The sequence below is a fragment of the Coffea eugenioides genome, chromosome 6 (assembly GCF_003713205.1).
Source record: "Coffea eugenioides isolate CCC68of chromosome 6, Ceug_1.0, whole genome shotgun sequence".
NCBI classification, from domain to species: domain Eukaryota; kingdom Viridiplantae; phylum Streptophyta; class Magnoliopsida; order Gentianales; family Rubiaceae; genus Coffea; species Coffea eugenioides.
The window spans coordinates 48,826,986-48,850,564 of NC_040040.1; the positions used below are offsets into that span (position 1 = coordinate 48,826,986).

General features: G+C 37.3%; 3 protein-coding genes across 4 annotated transcripts; 2 read left to right on the forward strand and 1 right to left on the reverse strand.

Moving 5' to 3' along the window:
• Positions 1–2,708: 2,708 nt before the first annotated feature.
• LOC113774317 (zinc finger BED domain-containing protein RICESLEEPER 1-like) lies at positions 2,709–4,040 on the reverse strand. Its single transcript, XM_027318867.1, has 2 exons — positions 3,783–4,040; positions 2,709–3,677 (listed from the first exon to the last, which is right to left on the reverse strand). The coding sequence occupies exons 1-2, from the start codon at positions 4,038–4,040 to the stop codon at positions 2,709–2,711; spliced, it is 1,227 nt and encodes a 408-aa protein (XP_027174668.1).
• Positions 4,041–10,947: 6,907 nt separating this feature from the next.
• LOC113775036 (protein BUD31 homolog 2-like) lies at positions 10,948–14,772 on the forward strand. 2 transcript variants are annotated; one of them, XM_027319756.1, is made up of 4 exons: positions 10,948–11,115; positions 13,258–13,356; positions 13,471–13,658; positions 14,245–14,772. In XM_027319756.1, exons 2-4 carry the CDS (start codon positions 13,263–13,265, stop codon positions 14,398–14,400), a joined length of 438 nt encoding a protein of 145 aa, XP_027175557.1. In that variant the 5' UTR covers positions 10,948–11,115; positions 13,258–13,262; the 3' UTR covers positions 14,401–14,772. The 2 variants fall into 2 exon arrangements, with proteins under 2 accessions (XP_027175557.1, XP_027175558.1); XM_027319757.1 differs by lacking the exon at positions 14,245–14,772 and adding an exon at positions 13,896–14,192.
• A 1,947-nt stretch (positions 14,773–16,719) lies between these two features.
• Positions 16,720–18,077, forward strand: LOC113774318. The gene is made up of 2 exons (XM_027318868.1): positions 16,720–17,010; positions 17,718–18,077. Exons 1-2 carry the CDS (start codon positions 16,720–16,722, stop codon positions 17,955–17,957), a joined length of 531 nt encoding a protein of 176 aa, XP_027174669.1. The 3' UTR covers positions 17,958–18,077.
• The last annotated feature ends 5,502 nt before the right edge of the window (positions 18,078–23,579 follow it).

Consider the following 23,579-nt stretch of genomic DNA (forward strand, 5'->3'; position numbering starts at 1 on the left):
CAAGAGACCAGCATCGCCCCCATATCTCGCCTTGTAGGGTTGCAGAGGCTCGCCCACGGGCAGTCCCGATCACCTGCAAAAGAGGGCCTCGCGAAAGCACGAGCCCTACCCATCTGTCCCAAAAACTCTTCTATCTGGGAGATCACCTGAGATGGGGTAAAAATGCCTGCCTGAAACCTTGCCAAGTTCCTACTCTTCCAGATGAACCAGAGAACCAATAGGGGAACCAGAACCCGCACATGTACTGCCGAAACCTTGGAGTGAGAGAGAAACCAGTGCGTCAACATCGAAGCTACACTACTCGAGTTAGCCGGAAATAATCCGAAGGTCTTGAGAAAATGTTCCCAAACTGCTTTTGCCACCGTGCCATGCAGGAAAAGGTGAGAAACTGTCTCCTGCGACTGCTGGCAGCAATTACATCGAGAGACTAACGTTACTCCCTTGCCCTGCAGAATACAATCAAGAGGGAGCCACCGCCGCAGCAATCGCCATGCGAAGAAGGAAACTTTCAACGGCACCACTGGGCCCCACACATAGTGGTCAACCAGAGAGATACTACGCTTAGGCCGAATTGCCTCCCATGCCAAGGACACAGAGAAATCCCCGTTAGGCGACGGAACCCAAACCATCACGTCATCCTGCTCCGGGGAAAAAAGGATGGTAGCGATCCGCTGAGCCACGGCTTTTGGTACCCACTCCCTCAACCTCGAAACGTTCCACCCTTGAGATGTAAAAAACTCACCCACTAGGAAATGGGGAGGATCCGACACACCCATCTCCAGTGCCAGAGGGAGGTCGCCACACCAGGCATCATACCAGAAATCGACGAATCCCTTCCCTAAGCACCATCGTATCTGTGACTCCGCAAACTCCCGAACAGCTAGCAGGCGCCTCCACGAAGCCGGGGGCCGATCCACCGCCACGATCGAAGGGTGCGTGCCCTTGATATACTTTTTATGCATAAAATCTGCCCATAGTGAGTCGTTCTTACGTAGTTGCCACCAGGACTTGCAAGCAAAGGCCCTAGCAGAATCCCGAAAGGAGCGAACTCCCAAACCACCCTCCTGCACTGGGAATAGGGGTGCAAACGAGCCGAGCCGAATCGAGTTTTGAATTTATCGAGTCGAGCTACACTTATTTATACGCGAGCTCGAGTTCGAGCTCGAGCTCGTCGAGCTCAAAAAATAAAGCTCGAGCTCGGCTCGATGTAGGAAAAAGAAAACTCGAGATCGACTCGTTTATAGCTCGCGAGCCTAGCTCGAATTCTGGCTCGCGAATAGCTCGAGTTCCGCTCGATTTTCTGGCTCACGAATAGCTCGAAATCAGCTCGATTTCTAGCTCGTTAGGAGCTCGAGTTCGAACTCGAAAATAGCTCGAAAATTTCTGGAAATTTAAGCAAGAAAACAGCAATTTTGTCCGCATATTTTTGACAAAATTTAGCATGATAATAACAATTTTTCACATATTCTTGATCTTGAGGCCTACAAATTATGCACTAATACAATCATAAATGTCCAAATATCCACTAATACAAATCATCCAAAAATATCCAGATGCCCACTAATACAAATTATCCAAATTTCCACAAATATCCACTAATACAAATTAAAAGCAGCTTGTTGTCCACAAGAACCAAGGCATGACATGAAGCGAGAATTAGTCCACCAACTCCAACTCCAGAAAATTCCTAAAGGTTAAAAGAATCATAAGAAAAACGATTTGGCAAAAATGCAAATGCCAAATAAGAATGAAACCATCAATCAAAGAAATGAAATGCGTGATAACCAGCAATACACACAGAACTCATGCGTGATAACTAAATGGAGATATACTAATAACAGAAAACTCATACCCAATGAGTTATAGATGACGCAAATGAAATACATGACAAAAGAAGATCAAATGTGAGATGCAAAAAGTATAACAATTTCCAAGATGATATAAACCATTTGCATCATTAAATTTCATAAACATGTGAAAGAAATCAACTTATTAGTACAAGCAAATCACGCAACTATCATTATTGACATTATTCATCTATATGAAAAGAATATCAAATCTTCGAATCCTTAAAGAAACCATAAGTTAACAGGAGCACAAGGGTGCCTACATCATAAGATGTTTGTTCATCTACATGATCGTAGTCATTGTTAGCCTGCTGCATTGCGCAAGAATGGTAAAACAGATCAATAGAATAGCAAAGTTTCTTCCATGTAATCGAAAGGGCACCAATTTCCCATGCAATTGCACAAGCTGATAAAAAAAAGACAAAAAACAGAAATAGAAAACAATATATTGCTCCTTGCATTAGGCGCAAGATGTCCCCTACTGCCTTAATTTCCTACTGGAACAAACTCAACACAACACATAACCATCGCATATATGATTGCACTCCACCAGCGTTCTATAACCATCTGCAATTCTGCACTAACCTCTGTGATCTTAATACCATGAGTTAGAATTGGACAAAACTCTAAATAGAAAATTAAAGGTAAATTACCTCAAACATCTCCGAAGTCAAGAAATAGGCAACACAATCTCTTGTCTATCCTTCAATTTCTGGAAAAACAAAAAAATAAAATAAAAGAAATTAAGAAATAGTAAGGCCGAATTTAAATATTATGTGTGATAATTTTTTTTTGTTACCTTTTCCTTTTTCTTCACCCCGTGTAGCTTACGACACCAATCTCCAGCACACATTAACATTTCTACAGTTTCTGGAGCCAAGGAAGCACGGTAGAGTCGATTACTCTGGTTCCAGCACTAAATGTAGCTTCTGAAGCTACAGTGCTTATTGGAATGGCTAAAATATCAGCAGCCATCTTGGGAAGAATCTTGTATTTTGTCGTGTCTTTCCACCACTTCAAGGCATCCAAATTCACGATGTCTATCGTTGAATCATCTGCAGCTGTGAGGAGACCATCTTCAAAGTAGGTATCCAACTCATTCTTGATGGGTTGAACACTCTCAACGGTAGCAATATGGGTCAGAAATTCACTCATACCCGAAACATGAGACACTGATGAAGATGCACTACTACTGCTCTTGGTTGGGTGATCACTGCCGATTAGTAGTTGAGAAGATGATCCACTTTGGCCTGAAACATGTATCTCCACATATTCATCATATAGGTCATACAAGGCTTGTCGAACCTTGCCTATATTGCTTTGCACTTCATGTGGAGGATAAAGTAATGGAAAGCAATAGTTTATGACCCTCATCTTGCATCTGGGATCCAAAATAGCTGTTATAAACATTAATAAGTTACATTCTCCCCAGTACTTATCAAATTTCAGCTTCATCTTTTGCACCATTGACCGGACAAAATCATCTTCATCATCAACCTTACTATCTAGTAGCAATTTTATCCGACAAACTTCATTTAGATATAAATTTGCTGTCGGATAATCACTACCAGATATCACATGAGTTGCTGTCCAAAAAGCTTTTAAAATATCGCACACTTTTGAAACCTTTTCCCAATCTTCTGTGGTTGGACAGAAATCATAATTTGGCTCTCTATCTCTGTATCTTGGAAAAACATCTTGAAACTTCAATGCACAAGTCAGCATCTCATAAGTAGAATTCCACCTTGTTTTGCAGTCATAAATTAGCATTTTTTCTGGCAACTGCAGTTGGCGTACAATTTCAGCAAATTGCAAGCGTCTTCCATCTGTCTAATTGATAAACTCCACACTGTCCCTGATTGTGTCAACTATTTCCTTGATCCGACTAAGTCCGTCTTGAACCATCAAATTCAGTATATGAGCACAACATCTCACATGAAATAACTTTCCTTTTGCTAATAGACACTTGTTTCTGGAGAAAGTGTCCTTCAAACATCTTAGTGCACTGTCATTATTTGAGGCATTATCGACTGAGATTGTATAAATCTTACTCTCAATTCCCCAATCCGTTAAACATTTGAAAATAGCATCCGCAATTTGGATGCCCCGACGTGGAGGAGGGACGTGCACAAAGTTGAGAACCCGTTTCTGTAATCTCCAGTTGCTATCAATCCAATGCCCGGTTACGACCATATACTCATTTTTTTGGTTCTTGGACTTCCAAAGATCTGTAGTCAAGCTGATTTTCTTGACTTCTTTAATTGATTCTTCAATTTTGTCTTCTCTCTTTCATAAACTGATGTGCAATCATTTTTGTTCATAGTCCGATTGATTCTTTGCCATTCGGGCATCCCTCTTTTTTGCATCAAATTGAAGCCTTCTTCCTCCACAATTGAAAATGGATGCTCATGCATAAGCACCCATTCAGCAGTAGCCTCTCTCATGGCTACCATATCAAACGTCCCGGAGTGAAGGTAGGTTTGAGAAGCTTCGGCAGAATCAGCAGATGGGAAATTGATCTTTGTTTGTTGTGTTGCTTTTTTTAGTTTTTGCAATCGGATAGCACATGACTTCCTATGCCTTAGCAAACTTGAAGTTGTACTAGTTTTCGTCTTCTTGAACTTTGCATGGCAATGAATACACTCAGACATGAGAGTTTTTTGATGGCCAACTTCAACATCTTTAAAGTCATCCCATGCTACTGATTTTTTCTGCCTCTTTTTTTTTCGAAAAGCATCTAAGCCATCATCCGCAGCAGCTTCTTCTACAATTGTTTGAGTGGTTGCATGTGTATCACCTTCTAATGCTTCATCTTCACTCCCTAATTCTTCATCACCAAGAGAGAATTCCAGCTCTTCGTCAATGTTAACAGCAATACCCTTGTCAATGATATTCACTGGACTAGCGGAATCACCAACTGATCTAATAATTGGTGAAGATTGCTCTTGGTTGGACGTATCCATTTTATATTCTCAATTTCTTTTAACTATACCAAAAGGAAAAAAAAAAAAAGCCATAAGCAACATTCTTTAGTCCCAAAACAGATTACTATTACTAGGAAACAAGTTAGTAGCAGTAATTATTTTCAAGAAAGTCCATCTTCTTTTTTACTTTAATTTGGGGTGACACACATCTAAGAGAAGTCATCAAGACCAATAGGAACAGTGGATCCATCAAAAGAAGATAGCAAATGAAAAATAAGCAAAGAGATTTAATTATGAGATTGAACAAAAAGAATAACACATTCTTTTTTGTCCTCACTGTTTTGTACAGAATAGGAGTATGAAATAGTAAGTACAAGCTTGGGGGTGAGGGTAAGTGATAGAGACAGATAATTAACTATGTGGAATATCCCAAAACTCTGTTCTAGTAGTTCGCAGCATTGCCATTGCTCAGGTACAATCAAGGCTTGCCACTTCAGTAACTGAAGATCTGGCATGTATAAACCTTTAGAAAAGAAGAAAAGAAACTGAAGATCTGGCATAAACATCTTAAATGCAGTTTGCTGTAGAATTTTTTAACTGTTAACAAGTTTTACACACTTCTGAAATCTCTTTTATTTATTCTAATTGAGGCTTTCCTTTTTAGTAATGAAGTTAACATATGGGCCAGAACATATTCAGAAAGTAAATCTTGTACCCTAAGCTCTGATGGATTTAAATATTGGAGTCTTTAAATATTTAGTCCACTTGGAACTTAAATAACCACTATCCATTTAAAGTCCACTGATCCCTCGCCAATGATCTGCCTAGCATAGAAAACTCTTACACACTGCATGTAGATGCAAGAACCACAAAGCTAAGGCTCTGAATCCTACAACAATATCTAGAAGAGAACAGGGTTAGCAGCCAATACCAAGATGTTGGTGTAGCTTTGGATCAATAGTTTTAATGATCTGTGCAAGAGTACTCAGCTGAGATTGAACACCAACAGAAGTTGTGCTGCACCTAAAGTTTTCCCTCTTCAAAAGCACAGAGATGTACAATAGAATTCCAGAAAATAAGCAGTGAATACAGGTTAAATTGTAAAACATACAAGACAAGAAGTTGCCTTATATCAGGGCTAGGTGAAATACACGCATATCACTTAAGATTTGACATGTTTAAAAACTCAAAAAAGAGAAATCCTAATAAGGACACTGAAACAACCAAATCAGTCAGGTCCCTGACATCCCATGAACGTTCAAAGCAGAGAAAATTACATATAAAGAAAATATGTACCAATCAAATCTTTGGCACAGAATATTATATTTATAGAGTTACAAGAAAAATTGCATTGTTTGGTCATGAATTTTCAATGTAAAAAATAACAAGTTAACTAATATCAAAGAGTTATCACCTGCAGACATACAATAATAATAGTGTTCAATTAACTTAACTCCATTTCCAGGGTTTCAATATGTATGGCAAAGAAAATGGACTGACAGCATTGAATATTCTTATATGGCCAGCAACAACTGAGTTCAACTTTACATCTAAAATCGGCAAATCATGACAGTACAAAATTAGAAAACATAGTCCATTTGAAAATCGTTCTTCACTTTCTCAAATCTCCATATGACATATATCATGAGCAGACCAAAACTGCCGAATTAAACTCAAATTGCTCCCTGGTTATTTTCTTGTTTAGGCAGTTTTAGCACCACAAGAAGGAAAGCAACAAGAGTAGATCCATGGCCTCCTCCATTCCAGAAAAAGTAAAAAGAAGAATGAAGACGAGAATAGGAAAAGGGGAGAAAATTAAATGAGTGTAGCTCAGAGATGAAAATATACGCAATTTATCTATAGTACTGCAGCATGAATTTAAGCATAGATTGGAAGCCATGCATTTGAAACAACAAGAATTAGAATGAGCACAAGAACATTAACACAACAAATATGAATACATATTTTACAATAAGCAAGTGAGAAATTGCACGTATCAGGGAAAAAGAGCTTACCAATCTGCGCATTGCACGCTCAAAGCACAAAAGCTCGGTGGGTTGCGCACTTGCTCGCTGGAAAAGCTTAGAAAAAATCCGGAGATAGGAATTCACTGAGAAGCTGGTTGGGTTCGTCAGTCAGCCTCGTTGAAGTGGTTGGGTTCCGAAAAGCTGGTTGGGTTGCCTATGTGGAGCTGGTGGAAGCGGTGGAGAAACTGGAGATGGAGCTAGTAGAAGCAGATATGGCAGTAACGGGGAATTGGGAGTTTGGGACTTCCCATGGTTTCAAGAAGGTTGCCTTTCTGGCTCCGTGCATACTGGGATGAATCTGGTGTTTTCGATTCTCAGGTAAGGGACCCGAGTGCCCCCGCTCATTGGAGCTGCACTTGCGACAGAGTTAGGACTGAGGACAGTCAGCAGAGAAAACTTGGAGGTTGCTGAGGAGCTAGCGGAAGTGGTGGAGGTGGAGCTAGCAGAGATGGCGGTAGCGGAAGTACGAATTAGGAGTTTGGCAGTGGGACAGTCGGTCGGCGGAGCCAGAGGAAGAAGATTGATCCAAGGAAGTGAAGAAAGAAAATTGGGTAACCTAACCTAATAGAGGAAATTGTAAATTTTAATTGATTCAGGGGTATATTTGTAATTTCACACTGACTCGAGCCTAACGAGCGGCTCGTCGAACTATCGAGCCAAAGAAACGAAGGCTCGAGCTCACCTCGTTTGTCTTAACGAACGGCTCGAGCTCGGCTCGAGCTCGGTCAACACGAGCTCGAGCCGAGCTTTGACTCGAGCTGCTCGCGAGCAGCTCGAGTCGCCTGCAGGCCTAACTGGGAAACACAACTTTTCCCACGCCGCCCAATGCACCCTCCGCGACTCTACATTTAAATCCCATAGAAAGGAGTTGCAAATCCTACCCATAGCCACCAAGACGGATTTTGGGGGACAAAGCGCTTGTAATAAAAATAGGGGAAGCGAGCTAAGTACGTGCCTGAGGAGGATAACCTTACCTCCCATACTCAGAAGTTTCGAGCTCCAATGGAAGAGACGTGCGCGTAGGTTTGCTAGGAGGGGGTCGAAGATTACCGCCCCCATTCTCCCACGGGCAAGGGGCACCCCTAGATATTTCAATGGGAAGCATTGCTTGGGAAACCCCAGTGTCGAACCCACAAGATTGTCTAGATCTGCAGGGAGGCTAGAGGATGAGAGGAATGCGCTCTTCCCGGTGTTTACCTTTTGGCCGGATGAGAAATTACTAGTTCTTTTCTCTTGAAACAACGAACCTCCTCAAAAGGGTTATTTGCTCACATTTATTTTTTAAATCGTACAAGTTACAATTATTTATCACCTGTTGTTTAGTTTTGACATCATTTATTATTCTGGTACACGGTGTATTTTAGTTGGTATACATTACGGCGATCTCTTGATTTAATAACATTTACATGTTATTGTTTTATGTGTACAAACTGATATATATGTTGTACGTAAACTAACTAAGCTCGCAACCTAAAGAAGAAAAATAAAAAAGATAACTTTTTTACAAGCATAATTTCAACACTTTTAACTGCTCAGCTGAGCTAACCAGCTCGAAATAAACAAAGCTCCAAAATTTCTTAAATCCATCCCACAAAAACTAATGTGAAACTTCAAGACTCACTAAAATAAGAAATTAACTCGAAAATCCCATAAAATTAAAAAAAATGTAAAGAAATAAAGAGTATCAATGTTGTGGATAAACATTACAAGGGCAACAGAAGAGACAAGGGCATAAGCAGCGCAGAGAGTGTAAAAGATCCCATCTTGCCATTCAACGGATTCGTTGATCTTGTGCCACCAGTTGGCCTCGATTAAATCTGAAATCTCCAACTATTGCAACACCCAGGGCCTTGGATTATGCAGTTTCTCCTCCTCCAAAAAACACCCTGGGTCTTCTTTAGGAGGAATTCAGGCAGTTGTTTTAGAAGACAACGGGGAGTGAAATGGGAGTGATTTTGTAGAGTGAAATGACAGTTCTTTTGTGGAGTGATTTTTTGCATTTGCAGACAACGGGGAAAGGGTTTGGGAAATGGGGAAAGTGAAATGGGGATTTCTGATAAAAATGAACTTTTCATTAATAATTTGGAAGGGATAAATTTGTTGTATGCAAACGCCGTTTGACGATGATGCTCCATCCGTTTCCAAAAATTTTTTTTAAAAAATTGCCACTCAATAAAACGGCGCCGTCTTCTTCAGCTGATATAACTTTGCGACGTGGCTTCGTTTTGGTTGTTGATGATGGGCCATCACATCGTGGCCATGAAAAGTTTCTGGACGATTGTCAGACAACCGTCCAGGCCCCTGGTCCAGCAAATATCTGGTAATAGATAGAAATGGCTAACAGAATTCGGAGGGAAAACGGTCCCCAAGAATGGGTAAAAAGTTAAAAAAGCTAAATTACATAAAAAGGCAAAATTAGATGGAAACACATCCATATATTCAGAATCTGGAGGGCTAGAAAAGTAATAAGGAGCTATTCTGTCAAACTCTCCCGTCACATCTTTCAAATGTTCAAAACACTCCCCAACCAAATATTACGACCTTCTGCACATTCTACTAACCTCCGGGTAAGGCTTGTAATAAGGGCAGAAAAGACATATTTTCTAAACAAATGCAGCAACCAATTGTACCAGCTGCAAGAAAAAGAATAAAAAAGAGGTTGAAACAACAAAAGTGCCCCCAGAAGAGCAGATGAAATGCAATGAACAGTGACCCTCAAAACGCCTTCTTATATATTATAAAGATATTGAGTTTCTTAGAGACAAATGTTTATAATTAAAATTGATGGCCATCATTTTTAAATGGCAGTAGAAAGGAGCATAGAGTTCGGTTTCCTTATTGTCTCAATACTATGATCTCCGGAATATTAACGTGTTTTGCTTAAACAAATTGAGAGATTATAAAGTCGAAACTTGTCTGTTCAAGTTAAGTTTTACTCTTCGTAAACAAGTTTTGAGGGGGCATTTATAGATAGTGACAGTTTAATTAATTCTTAAAATTAGCATTGGTCCATAAATTATTTCTAGGACTTATTTTTAGCCAATTGGATATTGTAATATGTCGTGCACGCTTGGAAGTTGTGCTATTTGGCAGCCAATCATGTTTCTCCACATGTCAAGATGAGATATTGCAGCCAATTAAAATTGTCGGGATATCTCTGCCAATCAAATTGTGCCATGTCACATATCTCTATGATTTGGCAAAATTATGAATAAATATCTAAGTAATTATTTCTTTATTGAAGAAATAATATTTAGATTTATTTAATCCATGTAGATATCTTATATACTGCAATTGCTTGTCCAATCAGATGACGCCACGTCATGTGTTCCTACAAGTTTAGCCAATCAAGAAACTATTCATTGATATTATCTCTTTATTAATAAATACAAAATGAAGAGATAATATTTAAATTAGTACAGTCCTAATATGATTGCATGTCTTGCAAGACAAGTAGAGTGGCATACATGTTTTCAACCCTAACTCATACTACGGCTATAAATAGGGGGTCTTTCTACCAAGTCACGACAGACAAAAAGGTACACCCCATACGCTGAAGTCTTTTAAAGCTCCAAGCTACAAAGCCCTGCATTTCCAAGTTCTTCAGGTCTTCTATATATTAAGACTTGAATTTTCAAATATTTTCGAAATTCTTCAAATCTTCCATATCAAGATTTGAAAGAATTAGTAGTGGATCCAAGAACAAGTTGCGAAACCCTTGGATTAGCATTTGAAGAGAAGAATCGAAAGAAACTCTCTACAAGTTTGAGAAAATCCCAGAGATTGTATTCATCTATTTTCTTAAATTTATATATTGCATATTTGTCATATATTTTTCTTGTCGTTTTGTAGACTTGAAATTTTATTGTTTACAATGGACATAAAAAATTTGGCACTTTTTTTTTTTATAATTTTACTATATAATCTTATGATTATATAGAAAAATAAATTAAAACTCATTACATAAGGGCATATTTGAGTATTTATTTAAAAATTTTACCAAGTCAATATTATTTTAAAGTTTTGTTACTACAATTATCAAATCAAAAGAGGTAGGTGTAATTTTCTAAACCTCAGGGGAACTCAGTGAAATTGTGAGAAACCTCCCTGAGTTTTCTGAAATTATCCCTTATTTCAAATAATCTCCCGTACAAACACACCCGCTTTCCAAGTCCAATTCCACATTACAACAAGGGTCAAATTCCTACCCTTGCAAAACCCTCCCCTTTCCCTCCTGAGGTAAAGCTTTTAAAATTCCTCCATTAGCTTGAATCCCAACTGATTCTGAAGGCTCTACTCGATTACCCTTCTTATCCTGTAAGTCTTTTTCCCTTTTTTTTTTTACCTTAATGCTTTTCTATATATTTTCTTAGTATTTATATCGAATATTTATCTTGGAGATCCAGATATGATTTGATTCCTTTCTGAGTCTGATGATTTCTAGAGTTTCTCAAATTTCAAAAAAGAGATAAAAATACCTGGGGATATTGTGTCATTGGTTATTATTCAAAATATTAGTTGGTATTCAAAATATCGGATTCAAGTCGGCAAAGAGATGGTTGAATCAAAATAATTTTGTTTAAAGTTCGATTTTGATTTAATTTTCTGCAATTTGTAAAGTGGAATATGGTTTTGGAATGAGGGAGGATGGTATGAGTTATGACTTGGGTTTAGTGGGAGAAGTTAATTAGTAGTATTCGCTGTTAAAGTGAGATAATTGCGCCCTTAATTTGTCTATTCCGGTTATAATTCTTAATCAAAATTGATTTCTTGACAGAAAGCTTAAGATTGAATTTTCTATGCTCCTTTATATCCTGCTTTTTGGGAATGAAAAGACTAATATTAGGTCCAAACTGTGCAAACAACAGTCTGGGTTAAAATTGATCAACGTGTCTTCTTGATATAATGTAGGCTTAGGGTAATCATTTTTTGTTTTCCGTGATTTATTTTGATTATTTGGGTTTAGTTTTTCACTCCATTTGGGGGAAGGTAAGTTTTTAGTCACTTGCACGGTTACTAAATTCAGCTTGTGGGAAATTTTTTTTTTTTTTTAATTTATGGTAGTCACACCTCAGATAATTTGATTTGGGTCTTGCTGGCTATAAGGCTCCATAAGAGAGCTGTGGATTGGTATATGGTTTGCCTGAATCTGACCAGAGTTGATTGAGAAATTGACTTTTTCTTTTCAGAAATATTTCGGGCACTGACCAGTTTGTGTTGAAAGAACTCATTGTTGTTTGTAATTTTTGATAAAAATTGGATTTTTTAGGAAGTAGAGGTTCTTAGCTCTCTCACAGTAGGTCATTCACCCCAATTGGATCCAGAATGAGGGAATATAAACCTTTTTAAGTTGACCTTTCACATTGTCGCAAGCATGAAGTAGTGCAAAGTAGGGACTTTAACTCTTTGTGTTGGAGTGGGAAATATGCTCAAGCTTTGATAGACAGGGGGCGAGTCAATGCTTAATGAAAAATTTGGAGAATTGGTTCTGTATTTCAAAGAGTAATGGAGATATGACCTAAGCTAATCCACTCTGGATACTAGTAGGTTAGGTCCTAGGGGAAACCATGCTTGTATTTTTGTTTTTTTTTTTCCTTCATTTGGTTTCAGGCATAGGTTTTAGCATTTTCCAGTATGTTTTTATATCATACACGTAGTTTATCCAACATTGCCGTGTTGTTCTTATTGAAACCTAGGATAGATTATGATACATATAAATTTGTTATGAGTTTCATTGAACTACAGTTTCAACTTTCACAAGTTTTGATTGGTTGAAGGAGCTGCATTTCAATAATCTCAGCTAGCTAAAACTTTGAAGTTGGTATAGAAAAGTTAACTATAATATGATTTAAACTTTTAAGTTGTTACGTTGAAGTTAGCTACAGTATCAGTGTAAGAAAGCTATGAAGTTTCCAATGCCATAATTTATGGACTAGAACATTGAAATTGGTAGACATATATTCTGTACTTTGTTCAAGTTCATTGCTGTTTTAATGTGGCTTGCATTCTCTTTTCTTTTATTGTGGATCTTCAGACTTTGATTAACCAATGTAATAAACAATCCCTAGTTTCCTCTTTTCTGTGCTGTTTGTGCACTCTTTGCTTGGTGGTGAAGTAGATCCTTTGAACTTGGTGCTGATTAAGGTTTTTATGCCTATTGAATGTGAGATTTTCCTCGCTGACATTTTTATTTATTTGTGCCTACTTTCTGCTCGTCTTTATGGTTCAAAATGTTGGATAGATCTATAATGAAATTCTGAAGATACCTCACTCTAATCAATGAGAGATTGTCAACGAAGAATTGAGACAGACCTGAGCCTCTAGAATCAGTCTTCTTTTCATGTTGTTTGGGTTTAAGGGGGAAAAATAAATGCTTCCAATGAGATTCAAAGCACTGAGATTGTGGAATTATTTGTCCGGAAAGCTCTTATTATGTCATAAATTGTGCTCTGGTTGCAGTTCAAATGCCAAAGGTGAAGACTAACCGTGTTCAGTACCCTGAAGGTTGGGAGTTGATTGAGCCTACTCTTAATGAATTACAAGCCAAGATGAGAGAAGGTTTTGACTACTCAATGTCTTATGAAAGCTCCATTTCTTTTTCTGTTGTTGAAGTTGAGAGATCAATCTTTGACTAACTTTCTTGTTTGTTTTCCTATTTTCTTTATTAAACAGCTGAGAATGATCCAAATGATAATAAAAGAAAATGTGAGGCACTGTGGCCCATCTTCAAAATAGCCCATCAGAAGAGTCGCTACGTTTTTGACGTATATTACCGAAGGAAGGAAATCTCCAAGGAATTGTTTGATTTTTGCTTGGACCAGGGGTATGCAGATCGGAATTTAATTGCTAAGTGGAAAAAGGTCCGTTCTTTTAGTTTTTTTTTCTTCCCATCTTTTAGTGTTGGGAAATTAGTTTTTCTGGGTATTTATCTACCTTTATTTTGGATGGGTATTAATCTTTGTGTGGGTGGGTTTTTATGGGCATTTAACTTTTTCTCCATCTTGAGTGTGAATCATCTACCTGAGAAATTTATAATCACAAGTCATGGCTATGGCGAGTCTGAAGTTTATGGTTAACTTGAAATGTATCTATTGCAGCTGGATGGGCAGGATGATAGACCTAACTCCAAGTATGTTCTCGTGATATCAAAGTAAATGTGTGACCAGAATATAGCATGAAATTGGAGTTTGGAAACTAACACAATATACAAGTTACTTTGCATCTTGTTCAAAATTTTCGAGATAGTTTTCTGAAACTGTTTGCAATTTTGTCAGCAGGTTTTTGTACAATTTCTTACTAATATCACTAGCTAGTTCTTCTTTTCTTGGTTGGGCATGGGATAAGTAGTGCTTCTGTCTCCTTTGCTGCAGCCCTTTCTCATGCTTTTTTGCAATCATGGTTCTCCTTTTTGCAACCAGTTCTCATGTTTTTTGGCAATCATGACAGCCTGGGTATGAACGTCTTTGCTGTCTACGATGTATGCAACCTCGAGATCACAACTTTCAAACAACATGTGTGTGCCGAGTACCTAAGCATTTGCGAGAAGAGAAGGTTATAGAGTGTGTCCATTGTGGCTGTAAGGGTTGTGCCAGCGGAGATTGAGTGGTTCTTTTGACTTAATCTTGGCCTACATGTCAAGAATGGCTGTGGTTAGTTCTCTTAAATTGGCACCTGCAGTAGATGCTATTATTGTACTGTTTCATTACTTGTTGTTCGGGCTTTTGGCAAGCCTGTAAACTAAAGAAGTTTAGAGACTGCAATTCTGAGGCTTGGCTTCTCTGTTTGTAAACTGTTATTGCCTTAGCTGTTTGGCAGCTGCAGATAGTTGATAAATCAATCATGTACTTGTGCACAGTTCCAACATCTCTGACTGCTAACTTGCTAAATACACTTCTTGCACAAGAGATACTTGCTCTATATTGCTGATTTTTTCAGCTACTGTTAGAAATGGTTGTTCATGGTGATGTTTGAAAACAGGATCCAAAATTATTTGTACTTTCTTTCTTGTTTCTGTGTAAATAGCTAAGATCCAAATACCATTCCTCAATAGTGATGGATTTTTGCAGTCTTCAATATCTTGATTAATAGATAGGTCAATTGAACAAGACTATTCATGATATGAGCCAGCCTTTGTGCCAAAGGCTATTTTACAGGCCAGCCGAGTCCAATGCATCATATACCTATCAACCTAGTGTGCCTTCATGTTCGATGTCTTGAACCCTCATGGTTTTCCCACCAAAAGGATCCAAGTTGTTTATGATTAGAATGAACTTTCAGAAGTCGAACTACGCGAGCTACTGGAAGCCTTCATTTGTCTCCCTAGGTACTCAGGGTTGTTATTGTTCTGTAGCTGGGATGGGGAAAGAGTTGTGAAGGAAAGGAAAGTGTCTAACTTAACTGATCTCTGAAATCAATCCACTTTGCTGTATATTAATTTGGGCAGATTTCTTTTGTATGAAGGATTGGGAAGTGTCTTAAGTTTGGGTAGATTTGCTCGTGAGGGTCAATAGTTTGGGTGGATTTGCTTGTGAAGGGACTTTTTTTCCTTTTTGTGGCTCCAATGGATTTGCTAGAGGTTATAGGATTTGTAGGGTTGATTTATGAGGTTGCCTGATGAACATCGAAGAAGAACAATACTGTGTCTATGGGGTAAAATAGTGCAGGAAAGAACGACGCTACTATTCTTTGTGGACGAATGGCATTTTGAGGCTCTGGCATTTCTTTTTGGCTGATTTCATCTTCATTCTTAACTATTATGGTAGGGAGGTATGTGATAAACTTCTGGAGATTCAAGGAGGTTGATCTTGCCAAACCACAATAATGTTTGTTTGGTAATAAGGTCAAGCCTCGGGGGAGGTTAATGTAATTAGCCCTTTTTCTTAAGCTTTCTGTTGTACTGTTAGATCTTGGACCCAGAATGAACAGCTTGGAAGTTTTTGCTTTTTGTGAATAATCAAATCCTAATAATATATTGTAAAGATTAGCTTTTTCAAAAGCAAGTTTCACGTAAGATATCTCCCTGCAGACAAGCCAACAAGCGGAAAGTACATGGCTAAAGGTGAAATACAACAACTGTTTCAATCTTTCGGCTGTCTCGTCTGAGTTTGTGTGCGTTGTTATGCTAGCCTTCTGCAAAACCAAGAAATGCTCAAAAGTCAAGATTTGTTGCCTATCAGCATTTTCAAACAGAACGGTAGAATTCTAAAAGAGCGCACAAAAGTGAAGCAACACTACTCTCTTCCTCTCATCTTTTACCTCATGCAAATGATGCAAAGCAGAGTTCGAGGGTCCCTGTGATTGACTAAAGAAAGAAAAAGGTTCAATGTAGTGGGAAAATGGTGGGAATCTTTCATCTTTCACTATTCAGGTGATCCCACCGAGGCTTTTTAACTCTCTCAAATCACATAGTATAATACATGGTTGGAGCCCGGAAAGGGCTTTTGCTTCAATTTTCTAGCTTTTGTTGTTTCTCCTGTTCTCTATACACCTCGGTATGTTACTCTACTCCTATCAAATTGTCCCTTTCAATTATTAATTTGTCAACTTTTTTTTAGAAAAAAAAAATTGGTTTTATTGAATTGTTAAACATATGATGTGTCTAATTTCATCATAATTTCAATGACCAGTGTACACTTAAGAATTATTTTGATCCAACTAAATAGTTCAATTTTACGAATTTGATACAAAAAATGAATAATTAAAGAAACGAATTTAGTTCGACATAGTCAAGAGACTAAATAAATCCACATCTCTCTATCCTATATCCAAATTTGTACAAGCTTTAAGACTAATATGTATCAAATGAAAACGTACCAAAGTTTTCTTCCTCCGTTTTCTTTTCTTTTTTTTTTTTGGTGAGCATTTTTATGCCTATATTTGTTATACCTATCAACATAGCCGAGCACCTTTTTTATGATCCCGATGTGGATGTACATCATATATGTTTTAAGCAAGTTTTCTTTCTTCATTTCTTGCCTTGTTAGGCTTCTGTTCTCATTAGGCCGTGCTACTGCTGGAATATTGGGATGTGGAAGTTCTAACTGTATCAAGTTACCAGAGAAATCAACTCAACAAGAGAAACATACCATGGATTTTCAGCAAAATGAAGTGCATACCAATCTTGATCAGTTCTGGCCTGTCACTCATCCAATAGAGCCCTTAGAGGAAGATCAACCTGTGAAATGTCCAATGCCACACACTTGTGTAGTAAAAGTGAGTTTATTTCCTTTTTGCAATACATAAGATGTTCATTTTGTTAATTACAGAGATGACTATGTGCTCCTCCTTTTTTTTCTAATTTTTTTGTGAACCAAATTGTACATATCATTCAAATAGAAATATATTGAGAAGTGATGAACTTTTACAAAGCAAAAATTTGAAGAAACCTCACCTTGCTACCCTATTCCTCTATTTCAAATTTTGGCTTGTTTGAGTGATAATGAATACCAATAAAATTCTGGCTTATTTAAGGGCCAATTTGTCAAATGGATTTACGACACAAGTATGGTCATGTGGTCATGAACCAACCCTGGATTTTATTTTTGGATTAAGTTTAGATACTGTTATAGATGCTACTAAAATTATGTCACGTATCATTTTAAATTTTATTTTGGGTAATACTTTAAAATTTTATCTAATACTTATACTCATTATCCATTTCATCCTTAGATTCATGGCATTCAGTATCTTGAATACCAAGGCTCATTGGAAAGCTTTCCTCACTATATTGGACATTTTCCGGCCAAACTTTTTTTTAAAAAAATAAAAACATTATTATTCATGAAATCTGCATTAATGGTAGAAATTACATCAACTACACACAAATACAAATAAATCTGAAGAACAAAACCAGATACTACAGATTTACAAATCAAGAGAATATTACACTATGTTGATAATAAAATGTTTTCCATTTGTAGGATAATGAAGAAAAGGAAGAGCAGTTTTTTTCAGAGACTTTGAGGAGAAAGGCAAAACTTTTAGAAGTTACAGAACACAAGGAGATGGTGGTGGGAAGAGATCATCCTCCCCGCGCAGTGCGCAGAAGGCATCACATAAGGAGTAACAGGAAAAATACTGCAGAAAGTTCCAATGCACCTCTCTATCCTTTCCCTTCCTCCAAGGACATGATCTTCACTAAGTTGGGACATCTTTACTAAGTGGAAATTATTTGCATTATCTAGCATTTTCAACTATATAAAGCTGTATATTAATGTATTAGCATCATATAGATATATGTTCAACTCCGTTGCCATATTTGAGCACTTGGTATTTTTGTTCTGTGGTTTATTATTCACATGAATGTATCAAGTAGTTGAAATTTGCAGAATTTTATGAGTAATTTATCAGAGACAAAAAGTATAATTTGAAGGGTTGATGAATGTGTGAAATTTTATGAATAATTGACCAGAAACAAGCATCCATAATCGAGGGTTGATTAATTCATGAGCCTCATAGATTTTTGACTAAAATCAACAAACAGGAAATTTTGATTTGCAAAATGTGGGGACTCGAATCGCAGGCTCGACCAATACTGCCCGTGACTACCCATTAATGTTCATGGGAACTTGGCATACCCAAGCTACATGTCTGGCCAGATTGTGGCTAACATAACGTTGCACCGTTTGATGTAACAGCTGTTAGAAGCTACTTACACAGGAGCCAACTTAAGGCTCCTCCTATAGTAATTAATACTCCCCGATTTCCCGCAATCCGTGCCAGTTCCTTAAGTTATAAATACTAAGGGTACATTTGATAAAATTGAAATTTGAAATTTGAAAATATTAAATTATTGAATTGTTAAGTATTAAATCAAATACATTTGAGTGTAGGTTACATTCAGTGATAAGTGAATAACTTATCACTTATTTTTTGGAGCAAATTTTGTTTAGAAAATTCAGTGCCACTTAATTAATTTAGATGTTCAATTTTTTATTATCAAACGGATTGAACGCATTAAGATTTGAATTCATTAAATTTAAATACTGAACTAAGTTATCAAACAGGATCATAGGGATTAGAGTTACCTGGGGACAAGTCCCAATCCTGTGTCTTTTTGTGTCATTGTGTTTGCAGGTGAGAAGCTCAAATCGAACAGCTCGGTTCCATTAGCTCCTTGCCCGCACACAAAATGTTATGAATTATTTACAAGAAACATAATAAATAACGAAGGACCGATGAGTTTGTGAAGTTTTACGAATGATTGATCAGAAAGACCATGTAGGTTCGTTAAATTGTTTCCTAGAATCTATAAATTGGAAAATTTTCTTTCCTTCTATTTTGGCTAAAGCACTTGGATCGCACCAATGACGTCTCCCCGATGTTTTCCTCATTCCTTGCCCCAGCTCCATTAAGCGATTTGTGGTTGTTTTTGGACTTGATAGTGGGCATTATGATTGGGCCTCCACAATGGGTTTAAGGGTCCTAAGTGATTGGCAGTTAGGAACCTTTGAAGAAAAACTCTTTTGAAGCAGAAAAAAGGAAGAAAAAAAATTTGGTAGGAAACTCATAAGTAATAACGATAATAGGACATTTAATAAAGTAATTAAAATGATTCAAGTACAAATGAAGAATTAGAACTTACTTTAATGATATTTGTATTAAGAAAATAACAAATAACATCAAACCAAATAAAAGTAACATAGCAAGATAAAGAAAAGGGATAATTTCAGAAATCTCAGGAGGTTTCTAATAGTCTCAATCACCTCCCCTAAATTTTGCATAATATCAAATACCTCCCCTGTCAGGTTATTGGGCCCTATTTGTGATATCATCGATGATGAATTGATAGATAGACCCTCATAACTTATGATATATTTCGAAACTATTTTGACAGAATTAGTTAAATGAGTAATGCAAATGATTAACCAACTTAACTACAATTTGGATGCAAAACTAATAGCTAATATCAGTTAGGGGAAATGGCGCCAAAAAAGGGTGCTCTTTTGGTGATTGAAGTGACAGCAGGAGGTACAGTGATGGATTTTATTTAATGACAAATATAGCTTCTTTAGCCATATTGAGGAAAGCAGAGAGAGAGGGAGTTGAAGTGGGAATTGCTCTCCTGGAAGATGTGGAAAAGCTGAGTAAAGAAGAACATCTCAAGCAAAGCAAGGTTAGACTCTACAAATTTTTGCTGTAAACCATTTGAATGTTTTATACTTTGGTTATGGATGTTGAGGTTGTTGTCATTGATCATGTTTTTATAGTTATGAAACATGTGTTAAGGCAGTTGTCATTGATCATGTTTCTATACTGTGTTCTGTGTGAACATGGCTACGTTTATTGGCTTTACCATTACTAGTTTGTCGAATTTGCTGTTGATGTTATGACTATTGTGGTTTCAATGTAATGGAATAAACATGTTTTTGCGAATGAAATTTGAGATAGGGGCTGTTAGTTGTGGATGACCAATAGAATAGAAAAAGTGTTAAATTATGATATTTTCCTAATTTTTGGGAATGATAGCTATTAATTGTAATGTGTATTTGTGCACCCGTGATGATCATTTTTGTATCATTCAAAAAAAAGTTGTGTATTTGAAACTAGAAGAGTTGGATGGAGCTGGTATTATATGTCTTGTTTAAGATTTGTATAGTATCCTATATTGTCAAACTTGAGACTGAAACATAAAAGACTACAATTTCTACAATTGTAGGATGGTGATTGGTGGTATTCATGGTATTGTAGTCCATTGTACGGGGAGAAAAGTACGAATTCCTAATGTAGATCCTCAAAATTACTTATATATTAATCTGTTGAATGATGTTACTGAGAAAGGTTTGCATGAAATGCCTGGGAATGTTAATTTTCTGCTGCCCATGAGGTGTGCAATATCTAGAATAGAGGGTTATATAGACGTGAATGATAATGAGGCAATACATGAAATGCTCAAGGTGCATCAAGGACAACTAGTGATCAACATAGAAGTGTTCAGCACGGACATTATCCCTGCTGAACAGGGTGATATATTGTTAAACAGAAATGTTGCAGGTGATCATGAGAATTTAGGAATGCAAAAAATCCATGTAGCCAGCAAAAATATTGAAGTTCATGACATCAACTCTGAGGATGAGTATGGCTTTGAATCTAGTTCTGATGAATCATGGGAACAAGGCTTCGACGGTAACAATGAAGATGATATAACTGAATAGCATGTGACAATGTCCCATAGTGACACTGGTGATGATGATTTTTCTAAATTTGATGATAATGAAACCAGTGAAATTGTCCCAGATTCGGAATCAACGCAAGAAATTGACCCTTTAAGAGAACTGTTGAGATCTAAGATGTGGACTTACAACCGAAGGGAAGACATAGAGTTCAAGAAGTGGCAACTATTCACTAATATTGATGCATTTCAAGCAGATTTAAAGCATTATGTGATCCAAAAAGGATTCCCCATAAAAAAGTTAAAGAATGAGAAAACTAGGTGCATTGCCATTTGTGCTATTGATGGATGCAAGTGGAGGATTCATGCCTAACCTATTGCTGATTCAATAACATTCATGATTAAATCATATAGTTCTAAACATACTTGTGTGATGGATAACAAGAATTGTGAGGCCACCTCCGATTGGATGGCCAAGAAACTTGTTACTCTAATGAGAACCCATCCTCACATGTCCAGAAAGGGTATTGAAGCTGAGATGCTAAAGTTTGGTGTTCATCCTAGCAAATAGCAAGTGTATAGAGCCAAACAAAAAGCCGGAGAAGAAATCGAAGGGACACATGCTGAATCATATAGTAAGCTGCCAAAGTATATTGTGCTTTTAAGACAACATAATCTTGGAAGTATATGTAAGATTCATTGTGATAGACCAAATATACTAGTTGAGCCAAGATTTCTGAGACTTTTTGTAAGTTTTAAAGGACAAAAGGATGGATTTCTGACTGGATGTAGACCTTTTGTTGGTTTTGATGGTTGTCATTTGAAAGGCAGTTTTGGTGGAGTATTGCTAACTGTTGTGGCATTGGATGCCAATAATAGCATATTTCCCATTATATTCGCTGTTGCTGAGGTCGAAAACAAAGAGACACAGTGTTGGTTCTTTCACTTTTTTGAAGAATTCTTTGGACCATTTCATAACAATGTTCCCTTAACTTTCATGAGTGATAGACAAAAGGTATTACAGACTATTTATCTTTAGATTTCTGAACAGAAATGTTGTACATTTGTTATTTCACCTAATTGGTTTTGCTTTTAATATAGGGACTCAACCTTGCATATGAACAATTGTTGCCATATGCCACTAGAAGATACTGTTGTAAACACATTTGCAATAACTTCAAGGCTCAATTTCCTAGAATGTTATTAAACAGTTTCTTCTGGAAGGCTGCTAAGAGTTATGATACAGTAGGCCACACGAAGCAATGCAGAGCATTAAAGACATCAATGTAGAAGCTTGGAGATACTTATACAAGATTCCACTCTCTGCTTGGGCTAGGCATGCATTCTCTACAGAAATGAAATGTGATCATGTTACCAACAACTTTATTGAATCATTCAATGCATGGATTGGAGACTTAAGGGGCCAACCAGTATTGACCCTTACTGATGGTTTAAGGAAAAAATTTATGAAAAAGTTGCATAAAAGGTATCAAAAGGCTTGCACATGGACCTCTACTATCCCTCCAAATATCACTACAAAACTAAAGGGCATTGCTCAGACTTCCAGGAGATGTACACTACAGATGGTAAGTGAGGATGTATTTGAAGTTGGTGATGCTGATAGATCATTTATAGTGAATTTGAAGAACAGGACATGTGACTGTGGTGCTTTCCAGTTGTAAGGACTACCTTATAAGCATGCTGCACTTGGAATTATATACAGAAGACAAAAATTGGAGAACTTTTGTGATCCATGCTTCTTAACAGAAATGTATGTAAAGGCATATATTGGAACGATCCATCTAGTTCCTCACGAGAAGAAATGGCCTCCATTACCTGATGTTACACCAAAAATTGTCCTTCCACCACCATTGAGAAGAGCTCCATGTCGTCCAAGAGTGAATAGGAGAAGAGGACCTGATGAACCAGCTCCATCTCAAACAAAAAGGTCAACCACTTTGAGATGTGGAAACTGCAAAGCTTTTGGTCATAATAGCAGAACATGCCAAAGAGCACCTGTGAGGGGAAAGAGTACAAGCAGCAATGGAACTCAAAAGGTTCAATCTATATAGTCAGTTAACAGAAATGCTTTTACTACTGCAGATTCTTATTTGCAATCAATTTTCATGGCACGTTACTCAAAGAAGAGCAAAGCCGGGAAGGGGAATTGCAAATACAAGCCTTGAAGGATTTGTTTTATGGGTTAATGTCTTTTATTGTGAGAAAGCACATGAACTGATTTTGATAGATCACAGTGGTACTAACACATGAGTTATTTTTGTAGGTTCATGTTGGTGGCAGTGAGCCTGTTGTAGTTTCCAGTCAAGGTAGTAATCCAAGCCCGCCAACTCAATCTACTAGAGAAAGGTATTTGTTCTTATTGCCTGTTTACATTATGAGTTTAAGAATCTGTATAACCTCAAATAAATCTACACCATCTGTTACATCTAACCTCAGTAGGAAAACTTCAAAATTAACTCCTGAATCAACTGCAGTTGGCTACACTAACAGCTCCCGAGTAGAGACATCTCTCAACATCAATGGTTCAACTACTCATGACACACACAATGGTAGCAGTAGCTTTAGCTTGAGGTTTTAAGTTGGTACAAATCTTTTGTTATTTAGATGGTGCAGAAACAATTGTATTTGATTTTTTGACATTTACTAACAC

Bases quoted from the DNA above. Each gene is read 5' to 3' on its own strand.
- LOC113774317 (XM_027318867.1), bottom strand. From the start codon at position 4,040: ATGGTCGTAACCGGGCATTGGATTGATAGCAACTGGAGATTACAGAAA. The intron at 3,678-3,782 runs GTGAGATGTTGT...TTTATCAATTAG, and splicing joins CAAAAGGAAAGTTATTTCAT to ACAGATGGAAGACGCTTGCA.
- LOC113775036 (XM_027319756.1), top strand. From the start codon at position 13,263: ATGCCAAAGGTGAAGACTAACCGTGTTCAGTACCCTGAAGGTTGGGAG. The intron at 13,357-13,470 runs GTTTTGACTACT...TTTATTAAACAG, and splicing joins ACAAGCCAAGATGAGAGAAG to CTGAGAATGATCCAAATGAT. The intron at 13,659-14,244 runs GTCCGTTCTTTT...CAATCATGACAG, and splicing joins TAATTGCTAAGTGGAAAAAG to CCTGGGTATGAACGTCTTTG.
- LOC113774318 (XM_027318868.1), top strand. From the start codon at position 16,720: ATGTGGATGTACATCATATATGTTTTAAGCAAGTTTTCTTTCTTCATT. The intron at 17,011-17,717 runs GTGAGTTTATTT...TTCCATTTGTAG, and splicing joins CACACACTTGTGTAGTAAAA to GATAATGAAGAAAAGGAAGA.